The following is a 15,698-nucleotide window of genomic DNA, read 5'->3' as shown; positions in this document are numbered from 1 at the left end:
GCAGCTGTGGGCCTCCGGAGGGTCTCCCCTCCCCCGCCCCCGCCCGACATCCACCTGTGCGGTGATGAGAGCCCCTACTCCTGGATTGGGCTGGGCTGCCTTTTAGAGTGCGCAGGTGGGCTTTCAGCAGCAAGGGCAGGTGCCAACTGACGGCCTGATCATCCTCTTCCAAATGAGGAAGGGAATGACAGTGCGTGCGTGCGTGCGTGCGTGTGTGCAGTGGTCCCTGCCTCAGCCATTGTTAACATGCCTGCCTTTCAGCAGCTTGCTTTGGGGCTGGCTGTGTTTGAAGGAGGAAACGGCACACAGCCGCCACCATGGGACCCCCTTTTTCTACCCGCTTTCTGTCATCCAGCCATTACACAAAGCGAGGCGACTGGGCCGTCTGAGAGCCAGATGCAGTGGCAGGGCTGTGCCATCTTGGCAGAGGGGGGGGGGGCGGGCAGCATTGTCCTCCCTTTCCTTGAAAGCACTCCTGAGGATGGGGGGGGGGGGGCTAGTAGAGAATGAGAAATGCTGCAAGCGTCTGCAGGATGCTTCACTTTTGCTAGGTCGGGGGGGGTGGGGTGGGCAGTCGCTGCTGCCTCCTCCTCCTCCTCCTCCTCTCATCGCTCAACCTCTGGATTGTTTCTTTCATATTTCCTAACGGAGCTGCAGCAAGCAGCACATTTCTTTATTTGTTCTAGAAGTAGAGGAGTTTATTGGATGCCTGCCTGAATCGATGCCTCCAAAGGCCTGACGTGATTCTTTGGGAGCTTCAAACCTTTTCAGCATGACTGACTGAGAAGAAAGGGGGCTGGTGATAGCCAAAGCAGCTTATTGGGAATGCAGGGGGAACACAAGCTGCCAGACTTCTCCTATTCAGACAAGGAAGAAAGGGAGGCCAGAGGGGGCTTAGAATAGCTATCCCTTAGCTAAGGGATTTGGCGGAGAAGAGGGGGGTGACGAGGCAGGAGGGTTACATTCTGCGGAAAAACAAAAAGGCAGTAATTCTGGCGGGAGCAAGCAGAAGCTCATAGACTGGCAGCTATACAAGAGTCCCCCCTCTGGGCGACACGTCATTGGGGTAGAACCGGAGCCTGGTTTCCCTCCATCCCACGGCGGCAGCTTGAGTTTCCTTTCCTTGGCTTTGCGGTGGGAAGTTGTTGATCTGGAAAGTGGGGGGTGGTTAAATCAGAGTAGCAGACGCGTTTCTCGCTTTGGGGACTGGTGCACCAGGTGTGGTCCTCGTTCGTGTGTGCACAATGTGCCCACATGTTAGCTGTATGCTTGTGCAGTCAGCTGCTGGGAGCCCTCCACAGCCTTGGGCAGGACACTCCTTTCTCTCCCCACCCCCCCAACCAAACCTATATGAGCAGAGTAGTAGATCTGAAGAGGCATGTGAAATAGGAACCCTTTATCAGGTGCTTTAGGGTTGATGCAAGGTGGCCCCCCAGTTTTTCCACTGCCATTGACCCTTGGTCTAGAGAGACCCCTTTCAAGCGGCCTGTGCTGATGATACATTGGATCGGTTGCCCCGCCCACGTTTTGCTGTGCTTCCTTCAAAGGCTTACGTTTAGTTGCCCTCCGTCCCAGACTTTAAGAGCAAACAGTAAATTGCAATTGTCCCCTTTCGGAACCAGAGGTTGTGGGGTTTGGGAGGAAAGGGGGGATCCCAGCCCCCTGCCCTGGAGTAGGGTCACCCACTGCCCTAAAACACCCTGAAGAGGTTTTCGCTTCACCCTGCATGGAAGCCCTGCAAGGAGTAGCAACCTGTAGCGGCCACGGACATGAGATCTGTGCTCTTGCCATTTGGACTCACTGCTGCTCTTTGTCCTGCTCGTAAGGGAAGAGACGTTTTCCTTCCTTCTCCTGACGCCCATGCCTGCATTTGTAGCGTCTTACCTCGTCCCTCTTCTCCCCACTCTCCAGTATCACCTCTCAAAGATCTGACCTTTCTGGGTGTTGAATAGCCTTTAGCGCTGCTTTGAGGAAGATTAAGCTACTTATTTTCACACCTATTTTTTGTTACAACCCTGCGACGCTTGCTTATCAATGAAATCAAACACAATTTCCATAAATGGAATGCAGAGACAACCAACGTTAAACTGGAAGCCTAACACAGCAGCCCAAACCATCCATCCATTGTAAAAACGGAGCGAGCAGAACAGTTCTCACTTTGCAGAAAATGAATGTTTTATTTCCTGAAGGCTCCAGTCGACTCCCATGGGACAGAGATGTGAAGGCAGCCCCTGCTTTTCAATAGATTCCCCAAGGGGCAAAGTCTCGTCCAAAGCCTGTGGATGATGGGAGGGGAGCGTTGCTTTGCGCAGAACTGACGGTCTTTGCTCCTCAGGCACAGAGCTGACCTGCGGGAAACCATTTCAGCCAACGTCGTTCAGGAATCACGTTCACATCATATTTAATGCGAAAAGCGCAATAAGGGCCTGCCTGTAGGCCCCTTACAAAAGAAGCCGTCGTTGTATTTACAGCAGGGATGGGGTTGAACTGCCACCTCAGAGAGCGCCCCCCCCTCCCCTGGCCTTTCCCTGCCTGGGCATGGATGTGCGTGTGAAGGGTCAGGTGATCCGTGGCTGCTAGTCATGATGACGGCATATTACCCCCCAGTACGGAGGCAGCGTGCCTCCCAGTGCCAGGTGCAGGGGAGCCTGGACAGGAGGGTGCTGTGCTGTGCTCCTGTCCTGCTTGGGGGCTCCCCATTTGGACAGTAGGTCGGCTGCTGTGGGAACGGAATGCTGGACTGGGCAGGCTTTTGGTCTACTCTTCTTACGTTGAGGGAGGAAGCAGCAGCCAGGCACCTCTCCACCGTGCCTGGGTCCAGCTCCAGCTGAGAGCCCCCTCCCTCCTGCTGTCAACTGTAACTGCTGAACTTTACAACTAAGATTGTAGTGCCTGAATTTGCTTTCCTTTCCCCCCTCCTCCTCCTCCCTCCCAATCCTCTTTCCTTTTGTGTCATGTCTTTTAGATTGTAAGCCTGTGAGCAGGGACTGTCAAGAAATACTTTTGTAAGCTGCCGTGAGAGCCCTTTTTGGCTGAATGGCGGCATAAAAATCCTTAAATAAATAAAATAAAATAAATAGTGTAGGGTGTGAATGAGGTTTGGCCAAGCCCGTGAGGGCTGCAGGCCACCAGTAAGTCGGGGCTGCTCTCTGCTAGCATGTGGCCCCTGGGGTTCTTGCCCAGAGCCAATTCAGCCCTTGGGCTCAAGGGGTTCCCCAGCCCCGATTTACGGTGCCCCATTTACAGCAAGAGACTGTGGACATGGGAGATTAGGGCAGAGTAGACTCTGAAGCCAGGTCTTGTGGGATCATAGACTCATAGAATAGTAGAGTTAGAAGGGGCCTATAAGGCCATCGAGTCCAACCCCCTGCTCAATGAGGGTCATCTCTTATTTTTCCGTACCGGCCTGGCTGTAGTTGCATTGGCAGTTTGCAAACAGAGCGCTTCCCCCCCCAAAAAAAACACTCCCCCCTTTTCTTTTCTTTTTTGCTGTCCCAGAACAATTCCATTTCCCCATCAGAGAGCTTGAGAGCCTCCGAGAAGCACCGGAGCTCCGCGGACTACAGCATCGACTCCAAGAAACGGAAGGCAGAGGAGAAAGACAGCATGAGCCGATATGTAAGTCTGCAGCCGCCGAGCGCCCCCAGCCTGACCTGGCTGGAGCGTTTGACCACAGAGCAGGGGGCAAGGGGCAAGAATGCGTTCCGATTTCCGCACCTTGAAGATCAGTTTTAACAGGTTTGGTCCGAGTTCCAGGTCACAGCTCTGGTTTTGGCAGCGGGTGGGAAGCGAATCTTGCAACTCTCGAAACTAGAAGTTTCAAATTAAGCCTTGGTGGTTTTACACTTGGGTCATCAACGATCTGCTGTAGGCAAAACTTTGTTTCATCACAGCTGAAAAAGAGGCATAACAGCTGGCCTGTAGATTGAGGGAATCGCCCTCGGGTGCAGCCGAAGCAGCAGGAAGACGCCTCCTTGACCTTGCGGGGTTGGGGGAGGCCGTGCTGCTCCTTGCGCAGAGTAATGGCTTCTATTTTCAGGACAGTGATGGTGACAAGAGCGACGACCTGGTGGTGGACGTCTCCAATGAGGTAGGCTTGGCTGCTTCTTTGGCCCTCTATCATTTCACTGATTCCCCCAGTCCAAAAGACCCACATTGGAAGGCCTTGTTACGTTTGCTCAAAGCAAAGCAGATCTGCCTGGGTTTCTTTCGCTGTCCAGTCCGCAACGTGTGCGATTTTCTTCTGGAGCATTTGGCTTCCCTTTACGCTGATGTTGGGTTCTGTGGGGGGAAGTCTTGCGCCTGGGTGGTGTTTGCAATCTCCTGCTTTCTTCTGTCCCCAAGGATCCTGCTACTCCTCGGGTGAGCCCTGCTCATTCGCCTCCTGAGAATGGGCTAGACAAAGCCCGGGGCCTGAAGAAGGATGGTCCAAACAGCCCTGCCTCCGTCGCCTCGTCCAGCAGCACTCCCTCGTCCAAGACGAAAGACCTCATCCATGTAAGTGACGGCCATCCTGACTGCCAGGTGAAGGCAGGCGCTGCCTCTGCGGGAACTCTTGCTGCTTTGCTTTGGAAGGCAGAAGATGAGGAGATGTGGGTCATCGCAGCTACCGTGGGCGATGCCTGAGACCTGATCCCGGTGGTGGCCGAGGGGCTGGCTGCTTTCTCTTGGCGGGCCGTTGGGCCGGAAAGACTCCCTTGCCTTGAGCCAGCTCGGATGCGGCACTCTGGGTCTTCCTCCCCCCACCCCCGCGGCACTCTGGGTCTTCCTCCCCCCACCCCCGCGGCACTCTGGGTCTTCCTCCCCCCACCCCCGCGGCACTCTGGGTCTTCCTCCCCCCACCCCTGCGGCACTCTGGGTCTTCCTCCCCCCACCCCCGCGGCACTCTGGGTCTTCCTCCCCCCACCCCCGCGGCACTCTGGGTCTTCCTCCCCCCACCCTCGTGGCACTCTGGGTCTTCCTCCCCCCACCCCCGTGGCACTCTGGGTCTTCCTCCCCCCACCCTCGTGGCACTCTGGGTCTTCCTCCCCCCACCCTCGTGGCACTCTGGGTCTTCCTCCCCCCACCCTCGTGGCACTCTGGGTCTTCCTCCCCCCACCCCCGTGGCACTCTGGGTCTTCCTCCCCCCACCCTCGTGGCACTCTGGGTCTTCCTCCCCCCACCTCCGTGGCACTCTGGGTCTTCCTCCCCCCACCCTCGTGGCACTCTGGGTCTTCCTCCCCCCACCCCCGTGGCACTCTGGGTCTTCCTCCCCCCACCCTCGTGGCACTCTGGGTCTTCCTCCCCCCACCCCCGTGGCACTCTGGGTCTTCCTCCCCCCACCCCTGCATGCTCTGGGCTCGTGGGAGGCGTCGCGCGGACCCCACATCCAAAGGGAGACGTTTTGCTGACTGGAATTAGCTTTGTATTTGGTGGTTCTTTGGCATTTGAGAGAGCCGAAACATGTTCACGTTTTTCTCAATCCCCATTTTAAATATGGGTTCTTTGCCATTGGTGATTTCTTCAGGGGATGCATAGCATTTTTCTCTTTACAAATTTTGTAAATCTCAGCAATGCTAAACATGGAAAGAATCCCTTAGCAAAAATGTAAATCTCATAGCAGTTCTTGAACCTTCCAAACTGTTAAACGCAGACCTTTATTCCTGTGATGGAAAGCTCCCAATTGAGTTGGTTCCTAACGAACCCCAGTGTAGATGGCACTTGAGGATGGCCCAGAACATCTCCCAAATCTTGTTTTGTACCAGAACGATAAATCGTCCACCCCGGGGCTCAAGTCCAACACTCCCACGCCACGGAACGAGGCGCCCACGCCTGGGACGAGTACGACGCCGGGCCTCCGGCCAATGCCTGCCAAGCCGTCGGGGATGGATCCCTTGGGTATGTTGCTCCCCTTGCGGAGATGGTTTTGCTTCTGGCTGAGGCATTCGCCACGTCTGGTGAAACGGAGCCCTGTTGTGCCTGCTGCTCAGCTCAACGGCCCGGCCCAGAGCGCGGTCCGTTCCGATGCCTCTTGGCCGTGGAGCCTGGGCAGAACGCGGGGGCGGCCCGGCTTCTCCGCCCCACCTCACCGCTCCCTCTCCGCTTGTCCTCCCCCCCCCCTTCCTTCCCAGCATCTGCACTGAGGACCCCCCTCTCAATAGCCGGCTCCTACGCCACCCCCTTTGCTATGATGGGGCACCATGAAATGAACGGCTCCCTCTCCAGCCCCGGGGCCTACGCAAGCCTTCACAACATCCCGCCACAGATGACGGCCGCTGCCGCCGCTGCCGCTGCCGCCGCCTACGGCCGGTCTCCCATGGTGAGCTTTGGAGCTGTACGTAAACCTTTTTGCTCCTCTTAATTGGGGGTGGGGGGGAGGGGGGCACCGCTGTCACGTCAGAAACAGGCGCCCAGTTCCTTCCCCGTTCTGGAGGCACCGGTACGATGGGGCGGGGAGGGAGGGCGAAGGCGCCCACGCCCTGCAGAACCTGCCTGATGGGGCTGCTTTGGAGAAGAGAAGTGCTCCGAACTGCCGTGGCGATTTGGGAAAGCCGCTGTGTGACTCCTCTCGTCCCTGAGCAGGCTGTTTGGTCCCTCAGGCTTGGTCTTGAGAGCCGGCTTCGTTCAGGCCGAACTCGTGAAGAGAGAAGCTCCCCAGATAGGCCCCCCAGATAGAGCCCCCGCGCCCCCTTCCTCTCTCCGCAGCCCCGCTGCAGGACGGGGGTCTGTCGCCACCCACTCTCCTGTGCTGCTGCATCCTGCTTCTGCAGCCAGAGAGGCATCTGGCCCTCCAGCCCTGCCCACGGAGCCCCACCTCAGGGTCAGGAAGGCAAAACCTCTGGGCAAGGGAGCGACGTGCCGCTACTCTCGTAGGTCACTAGTAAGAGGTACAAAATTGAAAGCGGCCTCCCCCAAAGGTCTGGCGACCCAAGGCGGGAGACGCCGCCCTCCTCTCAGGCAGTTGCTTTAGCCCTGACCCCCGTTGCAGGGCATCCTCCCGGGCAGGGGAGGCGGTGGGCTTGTCAGAGCTGGCCTCCCTCAGCCTCCACGGCGGCTCCCAGAAGGAGACGGGCCCACGTGGAAGCGGCCTCCCGCGAGGAGTGCGCCGGGCTCAGCGCTGGCGGACCACCAAGCGCCCACCTTGGGCAAGTCCTCCGACGAGCCCAGCAGTCCGAAGCCCAGCCGCCTGCACCAGGGCTGGGAAAGCTGTGGCCCTTCCCAACCCCTGACCGTTGGCCGTGCTAGCTGAGGCTGAGGCTGAGGGAAACATCTGGAGGGCCACGGGCTCCCCTCCAAAGGCAGGTTTCAGCCCTGGCTAAAACAAACGGAGCCGCCGAAGGCCCCCCTCTCTGGGCAGCCATCCATGGCTTCCTCCAGCCTGGGAGGGGCGCTTCCAAAGGCCCCTGCTTGGGTTCGAGCCCCGAAGAGCCCTGGTCCTCAGGACCGTCCTGTTGGCTCTACCTGTGGAGTCCAAATTGGGCATCTTTCTCCAGGACGAGGCAGCTCCGTGGCTGGAGCCAGCCTTGATTCCAGACTTCGTCTCTGGGTTTCCCAGAGCTGCGGAGCGCCTCCTTTGGCCCTTGATCCCGTTTTGTGCGCCAGGAAAAGGGTGCTGGCGCCAGGAAAGGGCTCCGCGGCAGATGGGCAGGCTCCGGGGGGCATCGCTTCCGCCAGGGGCTATAACATCGGCCCCTCTAGAAGAGGCCTCCTCAAAAGGGTCTTGCCACCGGTAGAGGGAGTCGGCGTCAGAGGACGGTTTGCACGGGGGCTCCTGCCCTGGTGCTCTGCTCTTTGGCATCCCTGCGCCAGCCGCCCTCCTCCCCTTGAGGGGAGAGACGGAGATGCTCTACTTCGGAGCTGTGAGTTTCCCGGGGGAAGGAGGGCCGCTCTTCCACTCCCTGGCGACTCTTGTGAGGGCTCCGATCCTTCCTTGCAAACCAAGAGGACGGAGCCTTGTTTCAGGGAGCTGAAGTGGGGAGCAGGATGCCTTTGTCTTCGCAAGGCCGAGCGCTCTCTTCGCTTTCGCACGCCAGGGGAGGGAAGACGCCAGGGTGGCCTGTGAGCCCCGGGTCCCGTCCACGGCCGGGTGGTTCAGCCTCTGCCAGTGGTTTTAGCGAGTTCCTCCATGCTGGTTTCTGCTACCTGGGACGGGGGTGTCTGGGGGCTGAAGGGCAAGGCTCCTCCTTCTCCTCCTCCAGCGTCGAGAAGTGGCGGCTGCCTCCTTGGCCCTGAAGGAGGAGGGCCCTTTCCCTCAGGGAGAAGCAGGCATTCGGGGGCAAGGACAGAATTGCCCTTTGAATCCACTGACCTCTTGTGGGCCGGGGTTTGCTAGAGCCTGGGAAATGTCTTTGTTTCCGCATAGCTGCTGGTGCCTGAAGCTTTTGCTTTCATCTGGTTTCCAGGTTGGGTTTGACCCCCACCCGCCGATGAGGGCCCCTGTCCTGCCCACCAGCCTGGCATCCATTCCCGGTGGCAAGCCGTAAGTCACGCCTTTGGCCTCCTCCTCCTGCGCCCCCCCCAAAAGCTTGCAGGTCCACGCTCCCAAGGACCGCCCAGCCTGAAATACGGTGTGCAGCGGAAAGAGGAGGTGGTGGGATTTTTGGTGTTGTCTTGGTCTAAAATCTGTTGCAATTGCAGCAAAGATTCCCGATTGCAGAGAATTCATTGAAAGACGTTTACATGGTTTTCAAAATCAGAATAAACCTTGCTCCCCAAAGTGTGACGTGCCGTCTCTTGCACGTCCTGTTGCTGAGATCCATCCTGTGCCACGAGACGGGCAGGGAACGGAAGGGTCGTGGCAGAGGAATGTGCTCTGTCCTGGGTTTTTAAACGGAGCTTTGGGCTTTGGCGTGAAGGACTTCTGCCAGGCAGGGTAGACTGCACCAGCCGAGGAGGCGCGTGGGTTTGGGATTAGGGCCCTTTCGTCCTTGCCTTCTCCAGCCACCCATCCTCGTGGCCTTCTCTGTCCTAGAGCGTACTCGTTCCACGTCAGCGCTGATGGGCAGATGCAGCCTGTCCCGTTTCCTCACGACGCCCTCGCTGGGCCCGGCATCCCCCGGCACGCCCGTCAGATCAACACCTTGAGCCACGGCGAAGTGGTGTGTGCCGTGACCATTAGCAACCCAACCAGACACGTGTACACTGGGGGCAAAGGATGCGTGAAGATCTGGGATATCAGCCAGCCGGGCACTAAAAGCCCCATCTCACAGCTGGATTGCTTGGTAAGCAAGAGGATCGCGGGTCGGCTGGGCCCTCTTCGGACGCCCGGGAACTGCTGGCTTTGCCTGTGCCTCAGGACGATGTCTGCAGTTGACCACTCGTCGTTATTTAGCTACCGGCCTTTATGAGCTGACCTGTTAGCTCTTCTTGAAAAGGCACACTGTCACCCCGCTCCCTCAACAAACGTGCGATGTAGGTGAAGCTGAGAAATGGGATTCTTGTTAGGCCAGGATTTGAACTAAGCTGGTCCCAGGCAGCAAGGCCAGGTGTGTGGGTGGGTGTGTTGAGTGGTGGCGGGGGGGGGGGGGGAGCCATGCTGTATGCCTTTCTGCTCTGGGTAGCTTTCAGTTGCCCCCATCTGCCAGGAATTTTCTGGTGCTCAGCGCCCGCGGCCTTGATTGGTTCGGGTGGGGGTCGGGGCTGAACTGCTCACGCTGGGCTCTCCTGCTTGCAGAACAGGGACAACTACATCCGCTCCTGCAAGCTCCTCCCCGACGGGCGCACGCTGATCGTGGGCGGGGAGGCAAGCACGCTCACCATCTGGGACCTGGCCTCGCCCACTCCGAGGATCAAGGCGGAGCTGACCTCCTCCGCCCCCGCCTGCTACGCCCTGGCCATCAGCCCAGACGCCAAGGTGTGCTTCTCCTGCTGCAGCGATGGCAACATTGCCGTCTGGGATCTCCACAACCAAACGCTGGTCAGGTGAGCGGTGCCGAAGTTGGGACGCAGGGAGGGGTTTCCGGGCCGTTTTCAGGTGGTTTAAAAGAATCATGGGTGGACGGGGGAGGAGATGGTTCACTGACGGTCATGCGAGACGCACCAGCCAAGCGATGGAGGGGAAGCGTTATGTCCGTCAGGCCAAAAGGTGTGAGAGCAGCCGTGGTTCGATGCCGAGGGATAAGGGCGCCGCTCCCGCTTCCTGTTCTTCAGGGCGTCCTCTGCTTACCCTCGCCTGAGCGAGGACACACACCCCTCGTCCTCAGGCCTCCTTAGAGGCATTGCCAGGCTGGCTAGCTCGCTGGTTCCCCTCGTATTGCTCAGCTCAGCGTTCCTTTCCCATAATGCTCTTGGGTCCTCAGCAGCTCCTCAGCAGCAGCATTGCTGTTCTCAAGTCCTGGAAAAGGATCCAGACAGGAGGTTGTTAAATTCCTCTTCCTCTCTCCATCTCGGCCTCTCTTTCAGGCAGTTCCAAGGGCACACCGATGGGGCCAGCTGCATAGATATATCCCATGACGGCACCAAGCTCTGGACCGGCGGCTTAGACAACACCGTGCGCTCTTGGGACCTCCGGGAGGGAAGGCAGCTTCAGCAGCATGACTTCACCTCCCAGGTAAGCCCTGGCACTGGGGGCGCCCCCCCCTTCGCCTGCTAGCTCTGAGGGCCTCCCTCGAGAAGCGCCTTGGGGCGCAGGACCAGCCAGAAGCATTCTGCTGTCCACGGGCAGAGGTGGCAACGCCCTTCCTGATACCGTGGGAACACCCTCGAGAGTTATATGAGCATCAGGCTGAGCAGTAGAAGCGATGGAGTCTTTCTGCACCGAGAGAAGGCCGGGAGGGGCGTCCCGGTCCCGCGAGAGAACCTGCTGCTGCTGCCGCTCCATCTTAGGCCCTGCTTTAATCCTGAGGCCAGGGAAGAGGAGCAACAGCAGCCCCATTTTGATGCCTTCTCCTGTGATTGGGCTCCAGGCTCCAGTGGGGATTGGCTCGGAGAGCATTGACACACACACACACCCCGCAGGAGCCTGAGGTTTTGAGCAGCTGGTTCTGTACCCAATGCTGCAGGGATTTAAACTGGCCAAATCCTGAAGGCGTTTGACTTGTTGCTTTGGGACTCTACTGGAATGTGGAGATCTGTCTCCAAGAGCCTCCCTTAACTTGTTGCCCTCCAGATGTGTAGGACTACACCTCCCATATCATCCCTAGACAGGTTGGGAGGAAAGAGTTACAGAATCGGACTCAAAGAGTACTTATCAATGGAACCTTCTCACACTGGGGAGAGGCAACGAGTGGGGTGCCGCGGGGATCAGTCCTGGGCCCAGGGCTCTTCAACATTTTTATTAATGATTTGGACGAGGAGGTGCAGGGAACGCTGATCAAATTTGCAGATGACACAAAATTGGGTGGGATAGCGAATACCCTGGAAGACAGAAACAAACTTCAAAGGGATCTTGATAGGCTGGAGTGCTGGGCTGAAAACAACAGAATGAAATTTAATAGGGATAAATGCCAAGTTCTACATTTAGGGAATAGAAACCAAAGGCACAGTTACAAGATGGGGGATACTTGGCTCAGCAATACTACAAACGAGAAGGATCTTGGAATTGTTGTAGATCACAAGCTAAATATGAGCCAACAGTGTGATATGGCTGCAAGAAAGGCCAATGCTATTTTGGGCTCATCTAGAGTATTGCGTCCAGTTCTGGGCTCCACAATTCAAGGAGGACGCAGACAAGCTGGAGGGGGTTCAGAGGAGGGCAACCAGGATGATCAGGGGTCTGGAAACAAAGCCCTATGAAGAGAGACTGAAAGAACTGGGCCTGTTTAGCCTGGAGAAGAGAAGATTGAGGGGAGACATGAGAGCACTCTTCAAATACTTAAAAGGTTGTCACACTCCCAGAGTGCAGGACACGGAATAACGGGCTCAAGTTAAAGGAAGCCAGATTCCAGCTGGACATCAGGAAAAACTTCCTGACTGTTAGAGCAGTGCGACAATGGAATCAGTTACCTAGGGAGGTTGTGGTCTCTCCCACACTAGAGGCCTTCAAGAGGCAGCTGGACAAGCATCTGTCAGGGATGCTTTAGGGTGGATTCCTGCATTGAGCAGGGGGTTGGACTCGATGGCCTTGTAGGCCCTTTCCAACTCTGCTATTCTACGATTCTATGATTCTATGAGTTTGCTCCTGAGAGAGCTGCCGGCTGGATGCCTTCCGTAGCCCAGAAGAGCAGCCTGCTTGCAGCTGGGCTGGGTCGGAAGCCTCCAGAACCGAAAGGCGGCTGCACTGGTTGCCGGTGGGGGGGCGGGGGGCCTTGCTCCTTGCAGTCGTCCGTCTCCCCCAGCCACAGCGGCAGCTGCTTCTCGTTGGGGGTGCAATGCAGTCTTAAAAGTGTGCGTGTTTGGGATGGGGAGCCCCACCCACCCCCACCCCGGGGGCTGGCTGCTTCCTGGAAGCCCCTGGCATTGACCTCCGCTGCCCTTCTTGCCCGTAGATCTTCTCGCTGGGCTACTGCCCGACAGGCGAATGGCTGGCGGTGGGCATGGAGAGCAGCAACGTGGAGGTGCTGCACCACACCAAGACCGACAAGTACCAGCTCCACCTCCACGAGAGCTGCGTCCTCTCGCTGAAGTTCGCCTACTGTGGTGAGTGGCTCAGGGTCCCGAGTGGGCCGGGGAGGGCCCCTTGTCCTGGGCCAGGCAGCTGAAGGTCCCGGGCTGAGTCTGGGGCGTCTCCGTGGAAAGGGCTTGGGGAGCAGGGCTGGCAAAGGCCTCCTTGCTACCTGAGCACCTCCTGCTGTAAGCAGGCGATTGGGGGGGGGGGGGCGGGGCGAGGAGGAGCAGCCAGGGGGATGCGGAAGGATCCTGCCCGCCCAGTGGCAGTGGGGCAAGGAGCATGGGGCCTATGCAGCCGCCTCTGCTCCCTCCACCTGTGGGGAGAGGGGAAAGCCTGGTCTGCATTCCCATTTGCCAGGAAGGATCCTGGATGGGCCTGGGAAGGGGAGAGCACCCCCCCCCCCAGCAGGCCTTGATCCAACAGAGGTGCTCGTTGCTGCTGCCGCAGAGAGCCCTTTGCAGGTTAGCTGCCGTTACTACTGTTGCAGGGGAACGTCGACCCAGTACATTCGCAAAGGCTTGGTCACATTTAGGGCTGGGTTTTGTGGCTCAGCCTTTAAAACGGGCCTCAGGGTCAGCGTTGGATTCCGCCGCAATTTGGGCAGTTTGCCCCTGAAGCTCCCCTTTGCTTTGTGCCTGCAGGGAAGTGGTTTGTGAGCACCGGGAAAGACAACCTCCTCAACGCCTGGAGGACCCCTTACGGAGCAAGCATCTTCCAGGTACGCATGGGAAGAGCGGGAGGGGAGCCTTCGGTGGAGGGACCGGACTCCGAGCAGTCCGTGATGTGCACGGCGCTCCCGGGCTCCCGGGTGAGAGACGCGCCCAGCACGCCAGCGTGCTCCGGGCCCAGGCGCCGCAAAGCAGGGACGGAGAGCCTTTCTCTCGCTCCTGAGCGACCGGGTCAGGGCCTGAGGAGGAAGCGGGCAGCCAAAGGAAGGCTGCGGAGGGCAGGAAGGGCTGGCAAAGAGAGCGGCGGTGCTTGGGGAGGGCGCTGAGGGTGCCGCTGCCTGACTCGGGCCCTGTGGCCCTCGGCTCTCTTGGCGAGCCTTGCCAGTGGTGGGGGCAGGAGGGGGAGGGGAGGGGCTGCTGCCGGGATCTTTGCACGTGGCGCTCCCCGAGCGACGTGGCCCCTTCTACCTCCCTCACATTTAGGGAAAGCTTTTCCATTGAAATCTGCCCCCCCCCCGGCCGTTTCCCCAGGTTCCTGCTATATGCTCGCTGTGTGCCTGTGTGCTCTTTCAGCCCTGATGCCTTTGTAGAAAAAGCAAAGGCTAAAATTGCTGGAACTGCTAAAAGTGAAACTGTGTTTCCCTTCCTCCCCTCCCTACTCCAGTCGAAAGAATCTTCCTCCGTCTTAAGCTGCGACATTTCGGCGGACGACAAATACATTGTGACGGGCTCTGGTGACAAGAAGGCCACTGTCTACGAGGTGATCTATTGAGCCGGGGGGGGGGCAGCTGCGGGGCCCTCGCGCTCCAGGGGGGGCTGTGGCCTGCCGAGGCGATGCCGTGACTCCGGCCGGTGGACTCACCATGGAGGGCCGCCGAGTGTCCCTTCCATGCTCTCGTGGAGTTACGTGACCTGCGTGGATCTTCCGCGTGGCCTTGGAATGACTCTGGCGGATCCAGCTCTGAGGGTCACCTGAGGCCCTCGCCGGCTTGAGTTTTTTCTGGATTTTCAGTTCTTGGTTCTCGTGCCTGTGAAGGAGAGGCGAACGTCACGGATTTTCTTTCAGCAGAGACACGTGGTTCTTGTCTCTCCATAAGACTTGTGGGAAATGTAAATAGTGGATGAGTTTAACAGGGCGGGGCGCCCCTTCTGGTCCACCATGCCAGCTGTGTATTTTTCTTTTCCTTTGGTCTGCTGTAACTGTATTCCACTTGGGTTTGGGTTTCGTTCCGGTGGCGGCCACCCGTCCCCTCCCTCAACCACTCCACGCGTTCATTTGGAGATACTCTACCGCCCCGCAACGTGGGCCCAGCTGGGGCAAAGCTGTCCTCTGCGGAACGGTTTCGGGCGCCGTACGTGTGAATCGTCCGTTGCGTCGTTCTGAGACTTGAGCACCGTACGGACTGGATTTTGGATTGCGGTTGGACTTTCAGCTGCTGACGGCAACGTCAACAAGAATGATCACATTCTTCTGTAGGTTTTTTAAAGCACTTGTGCATTTGGAGCGGCACGAAGTCTGCCTCCAGGTGGGCTTTTGATCGCGCCCGTCGCAGCCTTCAGGCCTGGACACCGAGGGAGGGTTTTCAAGAAAGCAACGTTTCAACGATACGCTCAGGGAGCCAAGAAAAAGATAATAGCAACTTGTGTGGGATTTTTTTTTATTCCAATGAAAGTAAAGTAATAGAGAGGATAATGTTTTAAATACAGGTGTTTTTTGTTTTTGTTTTTTTAAAAAGTTTTACTAACAGATACGGTTTCTGTATGGTGGGGGCCGGGGGCAGTGTACGGTGGGTTTTACGTGGCTTTGGCAGTCTTCTCTCTTTCAGCCTGTGGGCGCAAGCAAAAGTTGAGGGGTGGCGGGCGGGAGCCCCATCTTCTGGCATTTTTGTACTAAAGGAGTAAATAAAATTTAAACACGGGAAATCTACATATTTGCGTAGCAGAAGATCTTGCCCTGTAATGTAGCATATGGGAGAGAATTTTTATACCACATTTTTATGGATTATTTTTTAATTTTTGATTTTGATCTGGTTAAAAAAAAAGTAACTATGGCTTAAAGGTGAAAACCTGTCTGTTTTTATTAAAGGCCACGTCAGTGCATAAAGGAAGATGGAGTGAAAAACTTCTTTTCCTGTCTTGTGTTTTCTGGTTTTGGAGATACTTATTTCTAGTTGGGAATTGAGATGTAGCAGAAAGGCAACTCCTTGAGTGCGCGGTGGGGCAGAAATGGATGGGTGTGTTTTGGTTTTAAGCAGAACCATCAAGGGTGTCCAGGTACCCCAGGGGTTGCTTCAATGTAGACGTTGATTTCACTGCTCCTTTCCAGCTGGCGCTGTACATGGGGAGAGCAGTTTTGGTTCCTCCTGGAGGGGTTCCTCGATTACTTTCCACTGTTACCTGCTCCGCTGAAGTGAATAGAGACTTTGCTCCATTCATTTACTGGCTGAAATTGGGGAAACAGGTAGGGTGGCGGTTGGGGCAAGGAGATCTTCCTTCTCTTCCCT

General features: G+C 57.3%; 1 protein-coding gene across 9 annotated transcripts in view; it reads left to right on the top strand.

Annotated features, from left to right (window-relative positions):
• The window catches only part of TLE3 (TLE family member 3, transcriptional corepressor), a 49,855-nt gene extending 34,539 nt beyond the window's left edge, over positions 1-15,316 (top strand). For 5 of the 9 annotated variants that reach the window (XM_063142626.1, XM_063142629.1, XM_063142628.1 and 2 more), the window contains 12 exons: positions 3,499-3,618; positions 4,040-4,090; positions 4,345-4,497; positions 5,745-5,877; positions 6,111-6,313; positions 8,382-8,458; positions 8,951-9,200; positions 9,653-9,900; positions 10,381-10,528; positions 12,405-12,555; positions 13,168-13,244; positions 13,859-15,316. In XM_063142626.1, the coding sequence (XP_062998696.1) occupies positions 3,499-3,618; positions 4,040-4,090; positions 4,345-4,497; positions 5,745-5,877; positions 6,111-6,313; positions 8,382-8,458; positions 8,951-9,200; positions 9,653-9,900; positions 10,381-10,528; positions 12,405-12,555; positions 13,168-13,244; positions 13,859-13,966 (1,719 nt within the window). In that variant the 3' untranslated portion in view covers positions 13,967-15,316. The remainder of the gene's footprint in view (positions 1-3,498; positions 3,619-4,039; positions 4,091-4,344; positions 4,498-5,744; positions 5,878-6,110; positions 6,314-8,381; positions 8,459-8,950; positions 9,201-9,652; positions 9,901-10,380; positions 10,529-12,404; positions 12,556-13,167; positions 13,245-13,858) is intronic. The other 4 variants (XM_063142634.1, XM_063142630.1, XM_063142627.1 and 1 more) reach the window with 1 other exon arrangement.
• The last annotated feature ends 382 nt before the right edge of the window (positions 15,317-15,698 follow it).

This window comes from Elgaria multicarinata, chromosome 16, assembly GCF_023053635.1.
Source record: "Elgaria multicarinata webbii isolate HBS135686 ecotype San Diego chromosome 16, rElgMul1.1.pri, whole genome shotgun sequence".
Classification (NCBI taxonomy): Eukaryota; Metazoa; Chordata; class Lepidosauria; order Squamata; family Anguidae; genus Elgaria; species Elgaria multicarinata.
The sequence above is the reverse complement of the archived record's forward strand: the minus strand, read 5'-3'. Positions and strand labels throughout refer to the sequence as shown.